At 30.8% G+C, this 17851-nt stretch overlaps 1 protein-coding gene across 1 annotated transcript; it reads right to left on the reverse strand.

The window, feature by feature from the left end:
* Window positions 1-4815: 4815 nt before the first annotated feature.
* Window positions 4816-13560, reverse strand: LOC112016339 (serine carboxypeptidase-like 32). Its single transcript, XM_024048885.2, is given in 11 exon segments — window positions 4816-5305; window positions 5955-6060; window positions 6154-6249; window positions 6428-6558; window positions 7191-7478; window positions 8144-8226; window positions 8306-8398; window positions 10812-10870; window positions 10872-10905; window positions 11084-11191; window positions 13086-13560. Coding segments are annotated over 11 exon segments (1536 nt in total). The 5' UTR covers window positions 13477-13560; the 3' UTR covers window positions 4816-5158.
* Between the last annotated feature and the right edge of the window lie 4291 nt (window positions 13561-17851).

Consider the following 17851-nt stretch of genomic DNA (forward strand, 5'->3'; position numbering starts at 1 on the left):
TGAACACTCACTGTCAAGATACCAAAAACAAGAATTAAAAACTTTCAATGCAGTATGAACAAAGAGACAAGCATGAGACAAACATTCTTGACCATTAAAGCAAGACTTATCTTCCTTTACATCATTTAAGGATGAGTGGAGCTTTCTTTTCAAATCATCAATTTTATCACATAAATGTCTATTCATTCTCTTATATTTTGCAATCAAGGAATTAGACTCACACAAGCTATTATGAATCTCATGATTCCTATGTTCTAAACATTTCAACATGTGTACAAAAATTCTAGCATGTTTCTTAGACTTGAATAACTCTAGAAGCTCGTTGCTAGGATACTCTCCAAAGATGCTCATAGAGTCATTATCACAAACATATGAACTATACTTCATGTTGGCTTTTGCATAACACTATCCATAGCAAGTCAAGGGGTCTAGGATCACACTAGGACAATGAAATCCGACAAAGTGTACCCGCTTTAATACCAATTGAAAGCTTGGATTTGTGTATGAACATAAGAGCTTGTTTAGACCCCCAATAAAAATTACGGCTCGGTTGCTTTTACTCCTAAATTAAACTAAGTGCAGAATAAGAGTAAATGCGTGCAAACAACTGATAAACTACTCTAACCCATATTCATCCAATATCAACAATAAAAGAAAAGCTTAAAGAGTAGGGAAGAAGGATGCAAACACAAGATAACATTGAGATGTGTTATCGAAGAGGAAATCGAAGAACTTGGCGAAAAACCTTTCTGTCACCCTCAAGGGATAAATCTATCCATTAGAGAATAAGTTGGAGTACACGAATAACAAAAGACCTTCCAAGGCTAGTCTACTCCATGTACTTGAGCCCTCCAAACTCCTGCTACCAACTGGCTTCTTAGAACCTTGTCTTCTCTAACTTTTCCGATTCCAACAATTCAGCTTGATTGCATCCACCAATGATTGGCTTCTTCCAATACTTCCCAACAACACCAAAACCTCACTTTACACTCAGATTGGGTGTGGTAAGTGTTTGAGTTATCAACCTCTCAAGGATTTAGAAATGAAGAGGTAGGAGTAGAGGAAGACCACAAGAAAATGTGTAGATGATTGTGGGTATAACAATCTCTAACTCTCAAGTGTGTATGCTAGGGTTTTCTCTCTGAAAAGCACTCCATACAATATGTGGGTAATGAGAGTATATATAGCGTGGCTAAAGACTTGGTAAAACAAACATGACAAATTAGCCAAACAGAATGTTTCACGAGTATTTCGCGGGAAGGACTTACCCATAAGACACTCACGAAAACTCCAGGCTATCATGACTCTTTGCATTCTAGTCATGTGCTCCACACATGGCTACTTTGCGAGTTAGCTTCTCATGAAATCCACTTGTACTTTGTTTTAAGCTTGAGTCTTTACCGAGGAAGTCAATACCGTACTGTACTAGCCAGTGCGGCCGATATATACTGTGTCGGCCAGTGCACTGGTACATGTACACCTCTATTTCATATCGAAAAAAATACCAGCCGTACCGGTGAAATTTGGTTGTTTCGGTGGGTAAATGGATACCGGGCCGAAAGACGAAAAGTCTCATTTGTAAGGAAAGAAAACAGAGAAGAAGGAGAAAAGGAAGAAGACGACAACGAAGCAGGGGTGACGCCATGAAGCAGCTTCTTCTTTGTCTGTCTCCACTACTCTGTAATGAATTAATACCTCTTTTTTTTTTTTTTTGGCTGAACACTGTTATGTATGTGGTTTCTCACTTTCTCTTTCTTTGCTTTGTATTTCTTTTTGAAGTTTCCTAAGCTCTCCACGTGACTATTGACACTAGCATTAGAAATATTGAAAGTTTTTAATTTTCGAATAAAAGATGAGCTAAATCCATTACTTCTTTCTAGCTTTGGCCTTTGAGCCCAATGTGATGTGACATAATGTACGTGTATTGTCGGATTGCCTTTGTATTGCAACAAATTTATATTTAGAATAATACTAATATTACAACATTTTAAACAATTTTTGCTATAATTTGCCATGTGAGGAATTGTGAGTGATAAAAATGTGAATCCACATACACCCACAATTTTTTTCACCTCTCACAACTTATCATATAACGAGTTGTGGTAAAAGTTGTGTGAAATATTATAATACTAATATTGCTATAATATTTAAAGTTTTTTTTTTGGAAATAAATATACTTATAATTATAATTATAAATTATTTTAATTTTTAAATTATTAGATGATTTAAATATTTTATTTTATTTGAGGTAAGTGTCCTTCTCATTATTATATATTTATATGTTGATAACTCCATCAAAAAATATAAAAAGTTGCCAAAGTGATATATTGAGTTATTAGAAATATAACTTTGTATATTGTATAAAATAGTAAAAAAAATAGTGGTTAATCTGAAACGGTATACCGGTATTGACTGGTATCCGAAATATATTGTACCATTGTCGAAATTGGTACAGCCTCCGGTACGGTATTGACTTCCTTGGTCTTCACACTCTCTGACGCTCAACTCTTACAATTAAAAACCCCACATAAATATAGGGAAAAAATGATTGAATAAAATTACAATCAAATTTGGCACGGAACTAAAGCCAACACAAAATAGTTGTAAATAACAACTTTACAGTTTCAATTCCACCAATCCTATATATGATTCCTTGGATCTAATAACCAATGTATACTTACTTGAAAGACAACCCGGAGGCAGATATTAAAGAGGAAATTGCTTTTACGAGAGAAATACTTGATCAAAATAAGAAGGATTTACTTAAACATGTTTTAATGGAAGGATTTTGTGATTTTCCAAAATCATGCAATCATCTCCATCTTTCATGCATGAAAGTATTTCAAATCTTCTTCAATTCTTCCAATGGTTACGACTCCAACACAGAAATGCTTGAAGACATTAAAAATGCAATCTATATTCCTCTTGAAGTTGAAACCTCAAAGCCTGTGAAGCCTCTACCTCTTTACTCTGGAGCAAAGATGATATATCCAACAATGAATTATCAATTCAAACCGTCATTCAAATATTCCAAGGGGGGGGGGGGGGGGGGGGGAGTGGTGTTTGCTATAGAACGAGTTTCTATGCCAGCTTTACGAAATTATGGACACAGGAAAATGTTTATGCTACCAAAAATTAGATTCTCTTTTGCTTAAATCAGTTCCAATAAATCAATATTTGCTAGTTCCCTTAGCTCCTTCACTAGCTATATTATTGGAATAATATTGTCGGGGTAATGTGCATGGCATACGGAGCATGTCCATAAAATTCAGAAATTAATATTTTCTAGTGGGGAGAATATTGTTACCATTGTAGGAACACAGTTGTACTCATTATCTATCTATTTGTACTATTTATAGGATGATTTCTCTTTTTTGACTAAAATTTTATGTGGTTCAAAAATGTCCTTAAACCTTAGGTTTAACAGAGAAAAAACTTGAGGATAACCCGGTAAACTTATATCTCAAACTTAATTTAAAATGGCTATAAAATATGATACTCTCCTACTAATTCATGTCTTCAAAACAAACTTATCCAAAATTTATAAAAAAAAAGGGGGGGGGGGAATTGTGAAACTAGACCAAAAAAAAAAAAAAAAAACCCCTCTTCGTATGCTCAAAAAGTGTGTGATTGATTAGTATGAGAGTGTCCTATTTTATGTGGATACTCTTTGGACTAGACTTTTATGTAGTTCAGAAATACCTCTAAATCTTAGGTTTAACTGGAAAAAAATTTGAGGACAATCCAGTAAAAATATATCTCCAACTCCATTTAAAATGCCTACAAAATAGGACACTCTCCTACTAATTCATGTTTTCAAAACAAACTTATCAAGAATTTTTTTAAAAAAAAAAAGAAAAAAGAAAATTATGACACTAGACAAAAAAAAAAAAAAAAAAAAAAAAACCTCATCGCACGTGGAAAGCGCGTGTGATGAAGCTAGTACTTTCTATAAGAGGATTTTTATGTGGTTCAGAAATACCCTTAAACCTTAGTTTAACCCAAAAAAAACTTGAGGACAACTTGTTAAAAATATATTTCCAATTCCATTTAAAATGCCTACAAAATATGACACTCTCTTACATATCCATGTTTTCGAAAAAAAACTTATCTAATCTATCAAAAAAAAAAAAAAAAAAACTTATCCAAAATTAAAAATAAAATAAAATTATGACACAAGACAAAAGAAAAGCATCATTGCACGCGTAAAATGCATGTGATGAGATTAGTATAGTAATAAAGTCATTACCCAATATGGTTTAATGATTAGTATTGCTGTTTAATAGATCTTGAATTGCATTGCTGCTTTGGGGAGATTATGAAATCAATTATGGTGCATTGTGAAATACATAAATATCTAGCGCGCGTATTGCGTTGCCTACAATGAACTTCTTTTGGCTGAACATATGACATTGGATTAGTTCTATGATACCAAGTGCATCAGAAAATCGCATCAACTGTTTAATTTGAAAAAAATAATAATAATAAACAAAGGCGAACTTTGGCAATGAAAAATTATTAAATCTTTTTTTGGTAGTAGGAAGCTTAATTATTCAATCTATAATCATATTATTGGATAATTTTCATTTTAAACATATTATGATCCAAAAGGTATAAACCAATTGTAGGCCGTGTACTTATAAAACAAGTAGGCTAACTATGAGTTAATTTAAGATTAGCTTAGAGTTCTCTAGTATAAAATCTCTATATTTTTTTTTGGAAACAATATTACTTATTAGAACATACGAACACGAACACAAAAGTAGTATATAGAGTTTTTTAAACAGGCTTATAATATATTACATAATTAAAGTACCACTACGAAATGGTCTAATCTTTGTACTAGTAGCCTGGGATTATAAAGACTAAAGAGCTTAATATCAAAATTGTAGCAGTTAAGAACTTCCTATTATGGATGTAGGCTATAATTAAGGCAAAGCCACATTATTGCTTGCACTATTTACTTTTTTCTCTCTCAATCTCTCAATCGTTCAACAACTTTCATAAGGATTTACTAAAAATGAAGTATTCGCACAACTAGGATTAATTAACCATTCCCATTAATATGGCGCTGGTAGCTAATAATACTATTGGGAGTTTATTAAGACCAAAATCTTTTGGGAGAGCAACAGAGACAATTCACTGTAAGTTTTGATTTTTAACGAACACCTTGTGGAGATTCGCCTAGGAGAAAGGCTGAGAAAAATGCCAATGACTCGCTTGGTTTGAAGCTAGGTACTGCATGGCCAGCTCCTCTAAATGTTGCAAACGTAAGTCCCTTGTATTCTTGGAACCAACCACTGACCTGAACCAAATACCATTCCATTCCATATTGATTAGTACTGAAAGGTACAAAAGAAAATCCTGTTAATATCACTATTACAACCATGAATTTTGTACTGCATCAAATAGCGAGCTCATATTCTAAGTACTCTAAGCACGCTTTAATGGAACTCAACTTGTAAATCCAGCACTTACAAATAATTCTTACTATACGTAGGTTGCAAAGTGATGTCACAAGAATAAAGAGCGTTTAATGGAAAACAGGAGAGTGTCAGATTTGCACACGCTCTTTGTGAAACACTATAGTTTTCGTCTTTGTCCCAAGATGTACAGTGTGTACTAGTGGAGTATCAGAATACCTTAAAGACTTCTTAAATAAGAAAACATGGTTTCACTTGCAGATGTAACTCTATAAACACAATATTCATATTTTCACACCTAGTGTCCACATCTTTTAAAAATGTTCACATTTAACACACAATACTGCTGATGCGTACACTAAGTGTACAAATTTGAGATAACGAATGGCCAAATACTTTTAAATAATTGCTAATAAAATGGAGTTGTATATTAAGATAAGATATTATCTATGTCAGGATTAGTTATTAAAATGAAAAATAAAAATTGTATTTTAATGTAGTAATTGCCATATTCTGAGTCCAGATGATTACCTGTTTCTTGTGGTACCAAGGCCTCCATGCCTTAGTAATGGGCAGTTTCAGGACATTTAAGCTGTATCTTGTAGATAGTACAGGAACTCTTCCATCTGTGTCTCCACTGAGCCACCCACAAAGGAATGCCATAAGATTGTTAAATATATTATCATCACAATCTCTAGAAAATAATATATGGTAGTTAGGAAACTTATACCTGTAGACCCATATTCTAACTCCTGCTGTAATTAGCTTCTTGTATATAGGAAGGACAGATGGATTTGTGTATGTCCAATTGTTAAATATAGTCTCACTACAGCCAAAATTTTAGAAAAAAAATGTTCAGTTTGTATCATGAAAATCAAATTAAAAAAATTTCTTGGCCGCTTCTTTTTATTAGAAAGTTAAAGACTTGCTTCAAGTTTCTTTTAGATCAGTGAACTTCAAACAAAGGCAAACGAAATATTAACAATTAGTAGAAAATGCATTACTTGCAGATGCTCCAGTTCTTTAGCTGGTGACCATCACTAACATGTAGAGCCTTCTGAACATCTGGTCTGTTGTAGAATGTCTTAGCATAGTTATCAAGGCATGGATCGTAACCACCCAAGATTCTTGGCATCTGTTAGACAAAATCCATCACAATCATCTATTTATTCAATCAACTCACAACACTTGCCAAAGGCTTTGTAGCTGAATTAGTACCTCCTCATGTACAAAGTGCTTGTGGGTCTAGGGGAGAAAGGGTTCAAACTACGAGGTTAGCAGCATGTTGTAATTATTTCTCAAAAAAAAAAAAAAAAAAAAAAACTCGCAACACTTTGAATGAAAATAATGTGCGACATTGGAGGCAATCAATATAGAGAACCACATATTATTAGGGGACAAAGTTTGGCTCCGAACAATCTTTTTCCTTACATGATTAGAATTAGATTAAATAAGACTCTTATATATGGTATGTTTCAAATAATTTTATATGATGTGAGAGACTCTATACATGATTAGATTCAAAGAATAAATTATTAATTAATTTTTGCCTAACATGTATATAAACCAAATTATTAAATTTGGAAACTAAATCTATTCATGAGATCAATTATACATAGACAATATCATAAGTGAGGTAATCTCTCTATACTTTCATTTCAAAATGAAATGATGATTAGTGCCTGTTGATTTTATAAAAGAGTGCTTTCCCTTGTACATAAATTGATTTCCAATAAACTCTAAAATGAAATATGTATTATTCCTTACCATATTAGGTGTGCGCTTCATCATGAATTGCATTGAATTGCTATCTGCATCAGTTGAATTGATAGTACAGGTTGAGGTGTAGAGGCTATAGATATCAATCTCCTTATACTGTCTAAACATTTCATCAACGGCTTCAGTACAATCTTTGTTGCTCCATGTATCATTAGAGTCAAAATCACAGGTTGATTTGATTATATTATGAGTCTCATCTGATATCACAGCATGACTCCAAGCATAATCCACTTGACCTCTCCAGTCGTCAGCATCAGATGTTTCGGGATTACCCAACTGTACTTTGAGAAAGGGATTAGTTGTGTGCTTTCGTTACCAATCATGGAACAATGGGATGCATTATAGTGTAAAATTTAAGTCAAGTTCCTTTTGTGTAATATATTGTTCCCTAAATAAATTTAAAAATGTTGGGAGAACACAATTTGACTTCCTACAACCACTCTAAAAACAGGACCGTGTGGCGTGATGTCAAATATCATAAAAGATTTGAGTGTGTCTTTCTCATTACTAATTGGTTTTGAGGTAGAATGTCACAGTTTACAGATTGACAAATGGTATTAAAGTTAAGATCATGAGTTTGAGTTACAGGAGTGTCATTGTGAGGGACAGATCACAATTTAACTCTCTACAACCACTCTAAAAATAGGTCTGCGTGGTGTGATGTCGAATGCCATAAAAAATTTGAGTGTGTCTTCTTTATTACCAATTGATTTTGAGGTAGAATAACACAGCTCACAGTTCGACAAAATACATAGTTGTATTGAATTTAATTATCCTTGGAAAATATATTATTATTAGTATTTCACAAGTTAATGTAACTATGTCTTCAAATTTAATTGAAAAACTTAATATACTGCATCTAATCACTTAATGTAATATACCTAAATTTTACTTATATATAGATTTGAACATATTAATTTTGTAATTGTCTAGGACCATACCAAAATACCCTTGAGATCGATAAAAAGAGAGGGATCTTTGTTCTTGTCCTGGATGAGGTCAGCCAGTTCCGGAATGTATTTTCCTGGTGAATGTGGAGAGTGAGTATTTGATAGGAATTCTGTTAAGATTAGCACAATAAACATTTATAAGAGTTAAAATACCTGCATAACTTTCTCCAGCAATATAAAAGGTTCGCGTTCTATAAGATGGGAACTTGAGGAACCACTTGTGGAGGAAGACATAAGCATCGTTTGCTATAAAAATTAGCCATTGAACGTACAACCAAAATGATCAGAAGCCATCGAAGTATTTACAGAACAAGATTTTGTAACATAAAACTTACAAAAAGAAGAAAAGTTACGTCTGTTACATAAAATAATCAAGCAATTATAAACTATAAAAATTTAAATAACACTAGCCTCCAAGCACATCTGTGAGCGCGTGCTTAGAGGCTCTTTTTAATTAGACATGAAAAATTAGCAATTTAGCATGGAGTCATGGACAACTAAGGCAGATAAATTAAATAAAAATTGAAGCAAATAATCATAGAGACTCAAACAATAGTCGAATATAAACAAACTTGTTTATGTTTGGTTAGCTAGAAAAATGTAAGTGAGAAAACGAATCATTGTTCTTTGTCTTCTTCCTATGAGTGTTGAAAATTAACATGTCTTCAATTGATTTGCAAATGCTATCCTGATCATCTCTCATAAAATTTTTTAGTCTTTTGTTGCCTTTATTTTTTCTTCTGTCAATCTGTACAAATATATTTTGTAAAAGAGTTTTTTTTTTTTTTTTTTTTTTTTTTTCGGCCTTTTTGAATGTTGAGTTTAAGATTGTGTTTGAACGTTTAAAAAAAAAGGTTGTGTTTTGATCGTGAGAGGTGTAGGAAACCGTTAGAAACTGTTTAGTTTGAATCTGTGTAGTGGGGGAGAAGTTTATCTATAACCAATTGATGTTTGTCACTTTGTTTTCAATTTAATTTGATTTTGAATCTTTGATAGGAAATTTTTTTTTTTTGGCATTTTTTTTTCTTTCTTTTCTTTAAAATAACCCAACGGACTTCCCTAAAAAAAAAAAGAAAAGAAAATAAAGAAAGGACTAACCGAACATAATTGAGAGTAGTTGAACTTAACAAAAAAGGAAAAAAAAAAAAAAAAAAAAAGAAAAAAAAAAGAAAGGAAGGAAGGAAGGTGTAACCGAGTATTAATTTGAGTTTAAATAGAAAACAGACTTTTTAAATAGGGAATAAGAGATTTAGAAAAAATAAATAAAAACACTGAAAGAACGTTTTTTTTATTTAATGGAACCTGCGAATTGAAATTTTTAGGAAACTGCAATTTAAAAAAATGGAGAGATAAGAGAGGCTAAAATTTAGGATTTGAAAATATGCAGTTTTATGTGGGAGTTAAAGATATATTGTATATTTACAAAATTACGCTCAAGCTTTGTTTCTTTTAAACAGAGAGTAGGGTTATTTTGAACCATGAAAATGAGAATCCCAGACAAAAAAAACTCTTTAAATAGTAGTATAGAAGATAAACTTAAAACATGTTTAGTACACTGAATGTAGATTACAATAGGAATTATAATATCTAGATATCTCTATATATTAAGAGGATTCAGAAAGTTATGACTTCAAAAAATATCAAAAATACCTCTAATCTAATTAAATCATCTTTTTTCTTAAAAAATAAAAAAAATAGGGTTAAAATTGTAATTCAACAAAATTAAAAAAAAAAAAAACTACTAGAGAAACTTTTTTCCTAAAACTACCAGAGAAACTTAAGATTTGTTGTAAAAATGTTGTGAAAATGTTGTAGACATATCATTTCTCAATTAGCATACTCTCTATTTAAATATATCTCACACACATTTGATATATTTTTCCTAAAAAGTAGCAAACATTAAACTAGTAGTTTACTTCATTTTAAATTCTAAATTTTAGTTTCTTAAAAATTACTTCCTATATGACCCCGCTAACAATAGATAAATTTAAATTGAAAAATTACATTAAACTCAAAATAAAAAAAGAGTCTCTTTGCACACATGGAGTACGTGTGATGAGGCTAGTATTTCTTACTGGAAATAAAATGTGTTGTGATGGAATAACTAAACCTATTCATTAGTTTGATTGTGAGTTGTAATATTTGAATAAAATTTAAGATCTATTTTACAAAATATCTCACTCATACAATTATATTTCCTAGAACATAATTTATTTTAAATTTGAGAGATGAGTTAGTTTTTTATAATTTTTTATTTCCATAATTGCTATTTAGATATGGAAAGTTTGTTTATTTGGAAATATATTAATGTTAAAATTATTGCATCTACTAAAAAATAGCTATCACAACCTTTTTAGAGATGAATATTTATTTCTCATTTAAAGAATAGTTATTCATAAGGAATGACTATTCTTGTAATAAAACATAACCAAACTACTGAATAGCTAAACCACATGAATAACTATTACATTGCTGTATCTATTATAGTCAACAAACATGCCAAAGGTGAGTGCATTCATTCCATTTGATAAACTATCATTTGTCTTAATAATTTAAGATGTTATAAGAAATATTATAGTAAATTTAATCATTATTTTAACAATATTTTTCTATAAAAATAAACAAAGTTCATGAGCACTGGAATTTGTATGGTCCTTACCTGTAAGTACATCTCCCAAACCAATGTAATCACTAGTTGTATTCGTGTATGAAAACCGACCCAATAGGAGAATCCAGGAATAATATGTTGGCTTCTGTATTATAAGACATTAAGAATTTTAATATAACATTTTAATAGCTTATTGTATCTCCTTAATTAATTAAATAAATTAATGGAGAACTAAATAGTGGTTCATAGTGCAATCGTACAAGTATCTATATATATATATATATATATTACGCTTTAAAATATTTGTGTGACAAAATTTCTACCTCTGTTCCATGAGTAGGGATTAGATTTAAGGCTATTTCCATCCTTTTCCACTAGGAAAGGACCAATCTCTTCTGTTGCTCCATATCCCACAGAAGAGCACCCGGGCCCTGAAAAGGAAAGCATCTTGTCACCTTAGCAGAGAACATAAAACGAAGTGCCAAACAAAATCATAGAATCATAGATTTAAACTTCTTGGATAGGTTCTCTAAAAAAAAAAAAAGACAACTTCTTGGAAAGGTAAAAAAAAAAAAAAAAAAAAAAGAAGTAAAAGAATTCCCACAAAGAGACATACATAATACTTGAAGTAATTCTTTATTAACAATGATTTGTTTATATAGGGTCAGGGACTGTCTAAAGACTACACAACATGAAAATTTCCATTAACATGTGCCTGCACTTTATTCTATCTACACAAATAGATATATATACTAGCTCATTCTAAAAAAAAAAATTAATTACAACTTATCTACTTGTGGTTTAACTGAAATTTAAGTTGCTTACTCATGGTTTAAAATTTGACACTTTATCCACCTAAACTTTACTTCGTTAGGCTTCTGTGATTCACCTTTAGTTTTTCCACTAAAAAACACATTTTAATTAAAAAACATAACATAAAACAGATCAAAAAGCTAAGGTTTGAAATTTTGCAAAAAAAAAAAAAAAAAAAAAAAGAGGATGAACATTATAGTGAACAATGCTCTTGGGCATAGACAAATAACCAAACTGACTAACTTAAGTATTGTAATTAAGAAAGACCTCAAGCACAACTTTATTGTTGTTTAGATCTATTGTTGTTGCTGCTTTCTTCTTCATAGTATCTTTTTCTAATTAAATTTCATACTCTTGGTCTTGGGTTTTTTCTTTTTGCTTCATTTGATGAATTGCAGCAGATTCAATGCAAGTTCTAGTTCCAATTGTAGTTTATTAAAGCTTCAATGGCAAGGATGGATACAGAGAAAATCCAATCTCTCTCCTCCATCTTTCGCAACCTAGACACCAGTAAGGAAGTTCCTCTAGCAGCGACCTTGAGTCCATATGGGTTTCTTTGAATTATTGGGACTCTAACCATCGATTCCATGAGTGTTTTCTATGTACTTTGTCTTTTGTTAATCAATTTACATCACCATATGTGGATGATGTTGGGCACTCATACATGTCTTTCTTCCTCTGTGTGTTTGAAATAATGATATGGCAATTTGGCTATACCCAAGGGCATTGTTCATTGTAATGTTCGTCCTTTTTTGTGTGCAAAATTTCAAACCCTAGCATTTTGATTTGTTTTATGTTATGTTTTTTTAATTAAAATGTGTTTTTAAACGGAAAAGCTAAAGATGGGTTACAAAAGTCTAAGGAAGTAGAGCTCGAGGAGGAGAGTACCAAATTTTAAACCACAAGTAGACAATCTAAATTTTGGCCAAACACAAGTGAGTAAGTTGTAATTAACCAAATATATATATATATATATATAGCTTCTAAGCATGGGCGTACTTAAAGGTTCTTTTATTTTATTTTTTTAAAATTGAAATAAACCCATTCATATCAATTTTCTAACCCAAAAAAAAAAAAAAAAAAAAAAAAAAAAAAAAAAAAAAACTCAGGTTCTTATATTAAAAATAATAGTATAGATATATATAGCCTGACGGATTTGGTCAAAAGATTTGATACTGCAAAGGATACTCAAAACTAATTGCAATTTTCTTGGCGAGTAAGGTTCTCCACATAAGATAGTACGTAAGTAATGGAACACTACATCATATTTTATCTTAATTTTACTCTTACAATCGTAGAAACCTCCCAGTAAGTCTATAGGCAACCATGGCATTCGACCTTCAATGATTTTAATGACAAAGATGATCTAGCTACGACATGAAGAAATTATATATATATATATAATAAATAAATAACAAGGATTTTATAAAGCTGTACAAAAACAAATTAAGCTACCTAAGAAAAAGATATAGCAAGTGTCAAACAGACACTAATACTACTATATATGCTTACCTCCATTAAGCCACAGTACTAATGGTTTTACATCAGCCTGAGTCGTGGCCTCATAGAACCAGTAAAAGAGTGCCCTTCCTTTTGTTTCATTTACAGTGACATAGCCAGCATAGTGCTTGAAGTTTACATCAGTCTGGCCAGGCAAGCCACCAGTTACAAGATCCCCATTCCCTTCTGAGGTAATTTTTTTCGCACTAGTCCCACTACTCCATTTCCACCGTCCAAAACACACAACAGGCTCCGTTGATAGGAGAAGAACAAGAGCCACAGCGTGGAGAACTTTCATTTTTGATGCAAAATCCATATTGGAAGCACACCAAATAATTACATAGACAGCTTTCACGCCACAGGATGAAACACAAGGAGAGCCCCATATCCTATTTATACCCATTGAGGCAAACTAGCATTCATTAAATTGTATGAATTTAGACAAAAACTACAGATATGGGATGAGAGTCCTACATGGCTATTATGACCTAGGTGTTGGATAAATTATTTGAATTTAGTTTAGTAATATAATAAATCATTTTAGATAGATTATTATTGTTATTTATAGATATTCAATGTAATTCTTATGTTTTAGGTTAGAGAAGTATTATGTCCACAACATTTTCACAACAAATCATAGTTGGCAGGCTATTATAGGTTTTTAATTTGAATCTAGTATCGAAATTACTTTTTGTCCACTAGTAATTCCTATGTTTTAGGTTAGAGAAGTACTATGTCTACAACATTTTCATAACAAATCATAGTTGGCAGACTATTATAGGTTTTTAATTTGAATCTACTATCGAAATTACTTTTTGTCCACTAGTAATAGCAAGTAACAACCTGTCACATAAGATTTATTGTGAAAATATTCCTACATTTTAGGATTGATTAATGAGGTTCATCAATGGCTGTTTATAAAAGTTGAATGCATTAATGAGAATGATGTAGAAAATTAACTAAAAATGTCTATTTTCTCTCCCAGTTTACTACATTTATGACCTAAGAAAATGCGCTGGATAAATTGTTTGAATTTAGTTTGGTAATAGAATAAATCTTTCTAGACAGATTATTATTGTTATTTATTTGTATTAAATGTAATTCCTCTGTTTTAGGATAAAATTAGTTCCTATGTTTTAGTATTTGTTAATGAGGTTGAGAAATGATATGTCCACAATATTTTTTCATCAAATTCTAAGTGGCAGGTTGTTATTGGTTGTTATTATTGGAGCAAAAAAGTAATTTTAGTGTTAGGTTCAAATTTAAACAAATAACAACTAATCACCTATAATTTGTTGTGAAAATGTTATAAAAATGTTGTGGACGTAGCATCTCTCAGTGAGGTTATCTCATTCTTGGCTATTTATGTATGTTGAATGCATTAATGAGAATTGAGCAGAAAATTAATATAAAATTTCTATTTTCTTCGTCAAGTTCAGGAGATTGGTTATCTCAAATTGACCACACTATCTTTTATTTCTTAAAGCTTGTTTGGTATGAGGATTTTTTTTCTTTTCAAAACTATATGAAAATCATTTTCAAAAAATTGAAATTAAAACTAGTTTTCAAATAATAACTTTTACATTATTCGTGTTTGGCTATCACTTTTAAGAACAATTTTCAAAATACTAGAATCAAAAAATAAATGTTTGAGAGACCATTTCAATTTTTTTTTTTTTATTTTTGTTACCTCCTCTTTATCTTTCGATTTTTTCAATTCGTATACTAGTTTTTTCTGAATCTGAGATTTTTCAAAGAGGGCCAAGAGTTTTGCTCATTTTGCACTAACTACAAGACTAAAAAAAAAAAAAAATTTGAGATGACATCGTTAAATGACAGATCTAAGACTTTTTTTGTGGGGGGGGGGGGGGGGGGGAGGAGGATTTAGTGTCATAATCCAAAAATTGAGATGAATGCAAAATTATGACACTAAAAAAATTTGAAATCCAAAAAATGGTGGGTTCCACACTTAAATCTATTGTCTGGTTGATATTCTTTAAATATAGTTTTAAAAAAGTTGTATTCTATTTTTCTTGTTCTCTACGTGATTTTGAAAACAACTGAGGATGTTTTCAAGATACATAAAATGTTTTAATGGCCTAATTGTAATTAAATTGAAAATAGTAGACCTCATAAATTTGTTCAAACCCTTCTATCTCTTAAATTAAGGAGTTTATCTTTATCATAAAAAAAAAAATTCTCACACTTCAAATTTGAAACTTATCATTATCAAAAAAAAAAGTACATTTGCTCTATTCCCTTATCATTATCCAAATATATATAGATATATATATATATATATATATATAATAATCTGCAGATTCTACACATTACTTTTTGTAAATTTTTCAAAAAAAAAAAAAATTGAAATGGTCTCTCAAACATTTATTTTTTGATTCTAGTATTTTGAAAATTGTTCTTAAAAGTGATAGCCAAACACGAATAATGTAAAAGTTATTATTTGAAAACTAGTTTTAATTTCAATTTTTTGAAAATGATTTTCATATAGTTTTGAAAAGAAAAAAAATCCTCATACCAAACAAGCTTTAAGAAATAAAAGATAGTGTGGTCAATTTGAGATAACCAATCTCCTGAACTTGACGAAGAAAATAGAAATTTTATATTAATTTTCTGCTCAATTCTCATTAATGCATTCAACATACATAAATAGCCAAGAATGAGATAACCTCACTGAGAGATGCTACGTCCACAACATTTTTATAACATTTTCACAACAAATTATAGGTGATTAGTTGTTATTTGTTTAAATTTGAACCTAACACTAAAATTACTTTTTTGCTCCAATAATAACAACCAATAACAACCTGCCACTTAGAATTTGATGAAAAAATATTGTGGACATATCATTTCTCAACCTCATTAACAAATACTAAAACATAGGAACTAATTTTATCCTAAAACAGAGGAATTACATTTAATACAAATAAATAACAATAATAATCTGTCTAGAAAGATTTATTCTATTACCAAACTAAATTCAAACAATTTATCCAGCGCATTTTCTTAGGTCATAAATGTAGTAAACTGGGAGAGAAAATAGACATTTTTAGTTAATTTTCTACATCATTCTCATTAATGCATTCAACTTTTATAAACAGCCATTGATGAACCTCATTAATCAATCCTAAAATGTAGGAATATTTTCACAATAAATCTTATGTGACAGGTTGTTACTTGCTATTACTAGTGGACAAAAAGTAATTTCGATAGTAGATTCAAATTAAAAACCTATAATAGTCTGCCAACTATGATTTGTTATGAAAATGTTGTAGACATAGTACTTCTCTAACCTAAAACATAGGAATTACTAGTGGACAAAAAGTAATTTCGATACTAGATTCAAATTAAAAACCTATAATAGCCTGCCAACTATGATTTGTTGTGAAAATGTTGTGGACATAATACTTCTCTAACCTAAAACATAAGAATTACATTGAATATCTATAAATAACAATAATAATCTATCTAAAATGATTTATTATATTACTAAACTAAATTCAAATAATTTATCCAACACCTAGGTCATAATAGCCATGTAGGACTCTCATCCCATATCTGTAGTTTTTGTCTAAATTCATACAATTTAATGAATGCTAGTTTGCCTCAATGGGTATAAATAGGATATGGGGCTCTCCTTGTGTTTCATCCTGTGGCGTGAAAGCTGTCTATGTAATTATTTGGTGTGCTTCCAATATGGATTTTGCATCAAAAATGAAAGTTCTCCACGCTGTGGCTCTTGTTCTTCTCCTATCAACGGAGCCTGTTGTGTGTTTTGGACGGTGGAAATGGAGTAGTGGGACTAGTGCGAAAAAAATTACCTCAGAAGGGAATGGGGATCTTGTAACTGGTGGCTTGCCTGGCCAGACTGATGTAAACTTCAAGCACTATGCTGGCTATGTCACTGTAAATGAAACAAAAGGAAGGGCACTCTTTTACTGGTTCTATGAGGCCACGACTCAGGCTGATGTAAAACCATTAGTACTGTGGCTTAATGGAGGTAAGCATATATAGTAGTATTAGTGTCTGTTTGACACTTGCTATATCTTTTTCTTAGGTAGCTTAATTTGTTTTTGTACAGCTTTATAAAATCCTTGTTATTTATTTATTTATATATATATATATAATTTTCTTCATGTCGTAGCTAGATCATCTTTGTCATTAAAATCATTGAAGGTCGAATGCCATGGTTGCCTATAGACCTTACTGGGAGGTTTCTACGATTGTAAGAGTAAAAATTAAGATAAAATATGATGTAGTGTTCCATTACTTACGTACTATCTTATGTGGAGAACCTTACTCGCCAAGAAAATTGCAATTAGTTTTGAGTATCCTTTGCAGTATCAAATCTTTTGACCAAATCCGTCAGGCTATATATATCTATACTATTATTTTTAATATAAGAACCTGAGTTTTTTTTTTTTTTTTTTTTTTTTTTTTTTTTTTTTTTTTTTTTTTTTTTTATATTTTTTTTGTTTTTTTTTTTTTTTTTTTTTTTTTCAATAGAAGACTGTAATTTTATTAAGGAATATCATTCATATCGGTTAAGATTACAGCTGTTAGGTTCTAAGGTCTTAGGATTTTATGTATTTAGAACTCTAATTTGTAATGTTGGCAAACCATGATCAAAACAATGTATTTAGTCTTGTTTAGGCTTGCTCAAAGTTGATTTATTATTGTAAAGTTGGAATCGAGTGGCTGCAGAAGTACTTGGGACTTTCGGCCTGGCTCGATCGATCGAAGAATAGACTCGATCGATC

Source organism: Quercus suber, unplaced genomic scaffold, assembly GCF_002906115.3.
Source record: "Quercus suber isolate HL8 unplaced genomic scaffold, Cork oak 2.0 scaffold_300, whole genome shotgun sequence".
In the NCBI taxonomy this organism is placed as follows: domain Eukaryota; kingdom Viridiplantae; phylum Streptophyta; class Magnoliopsida; order Fagales; family Fagaceae; genus Quercus; species Quercus suber.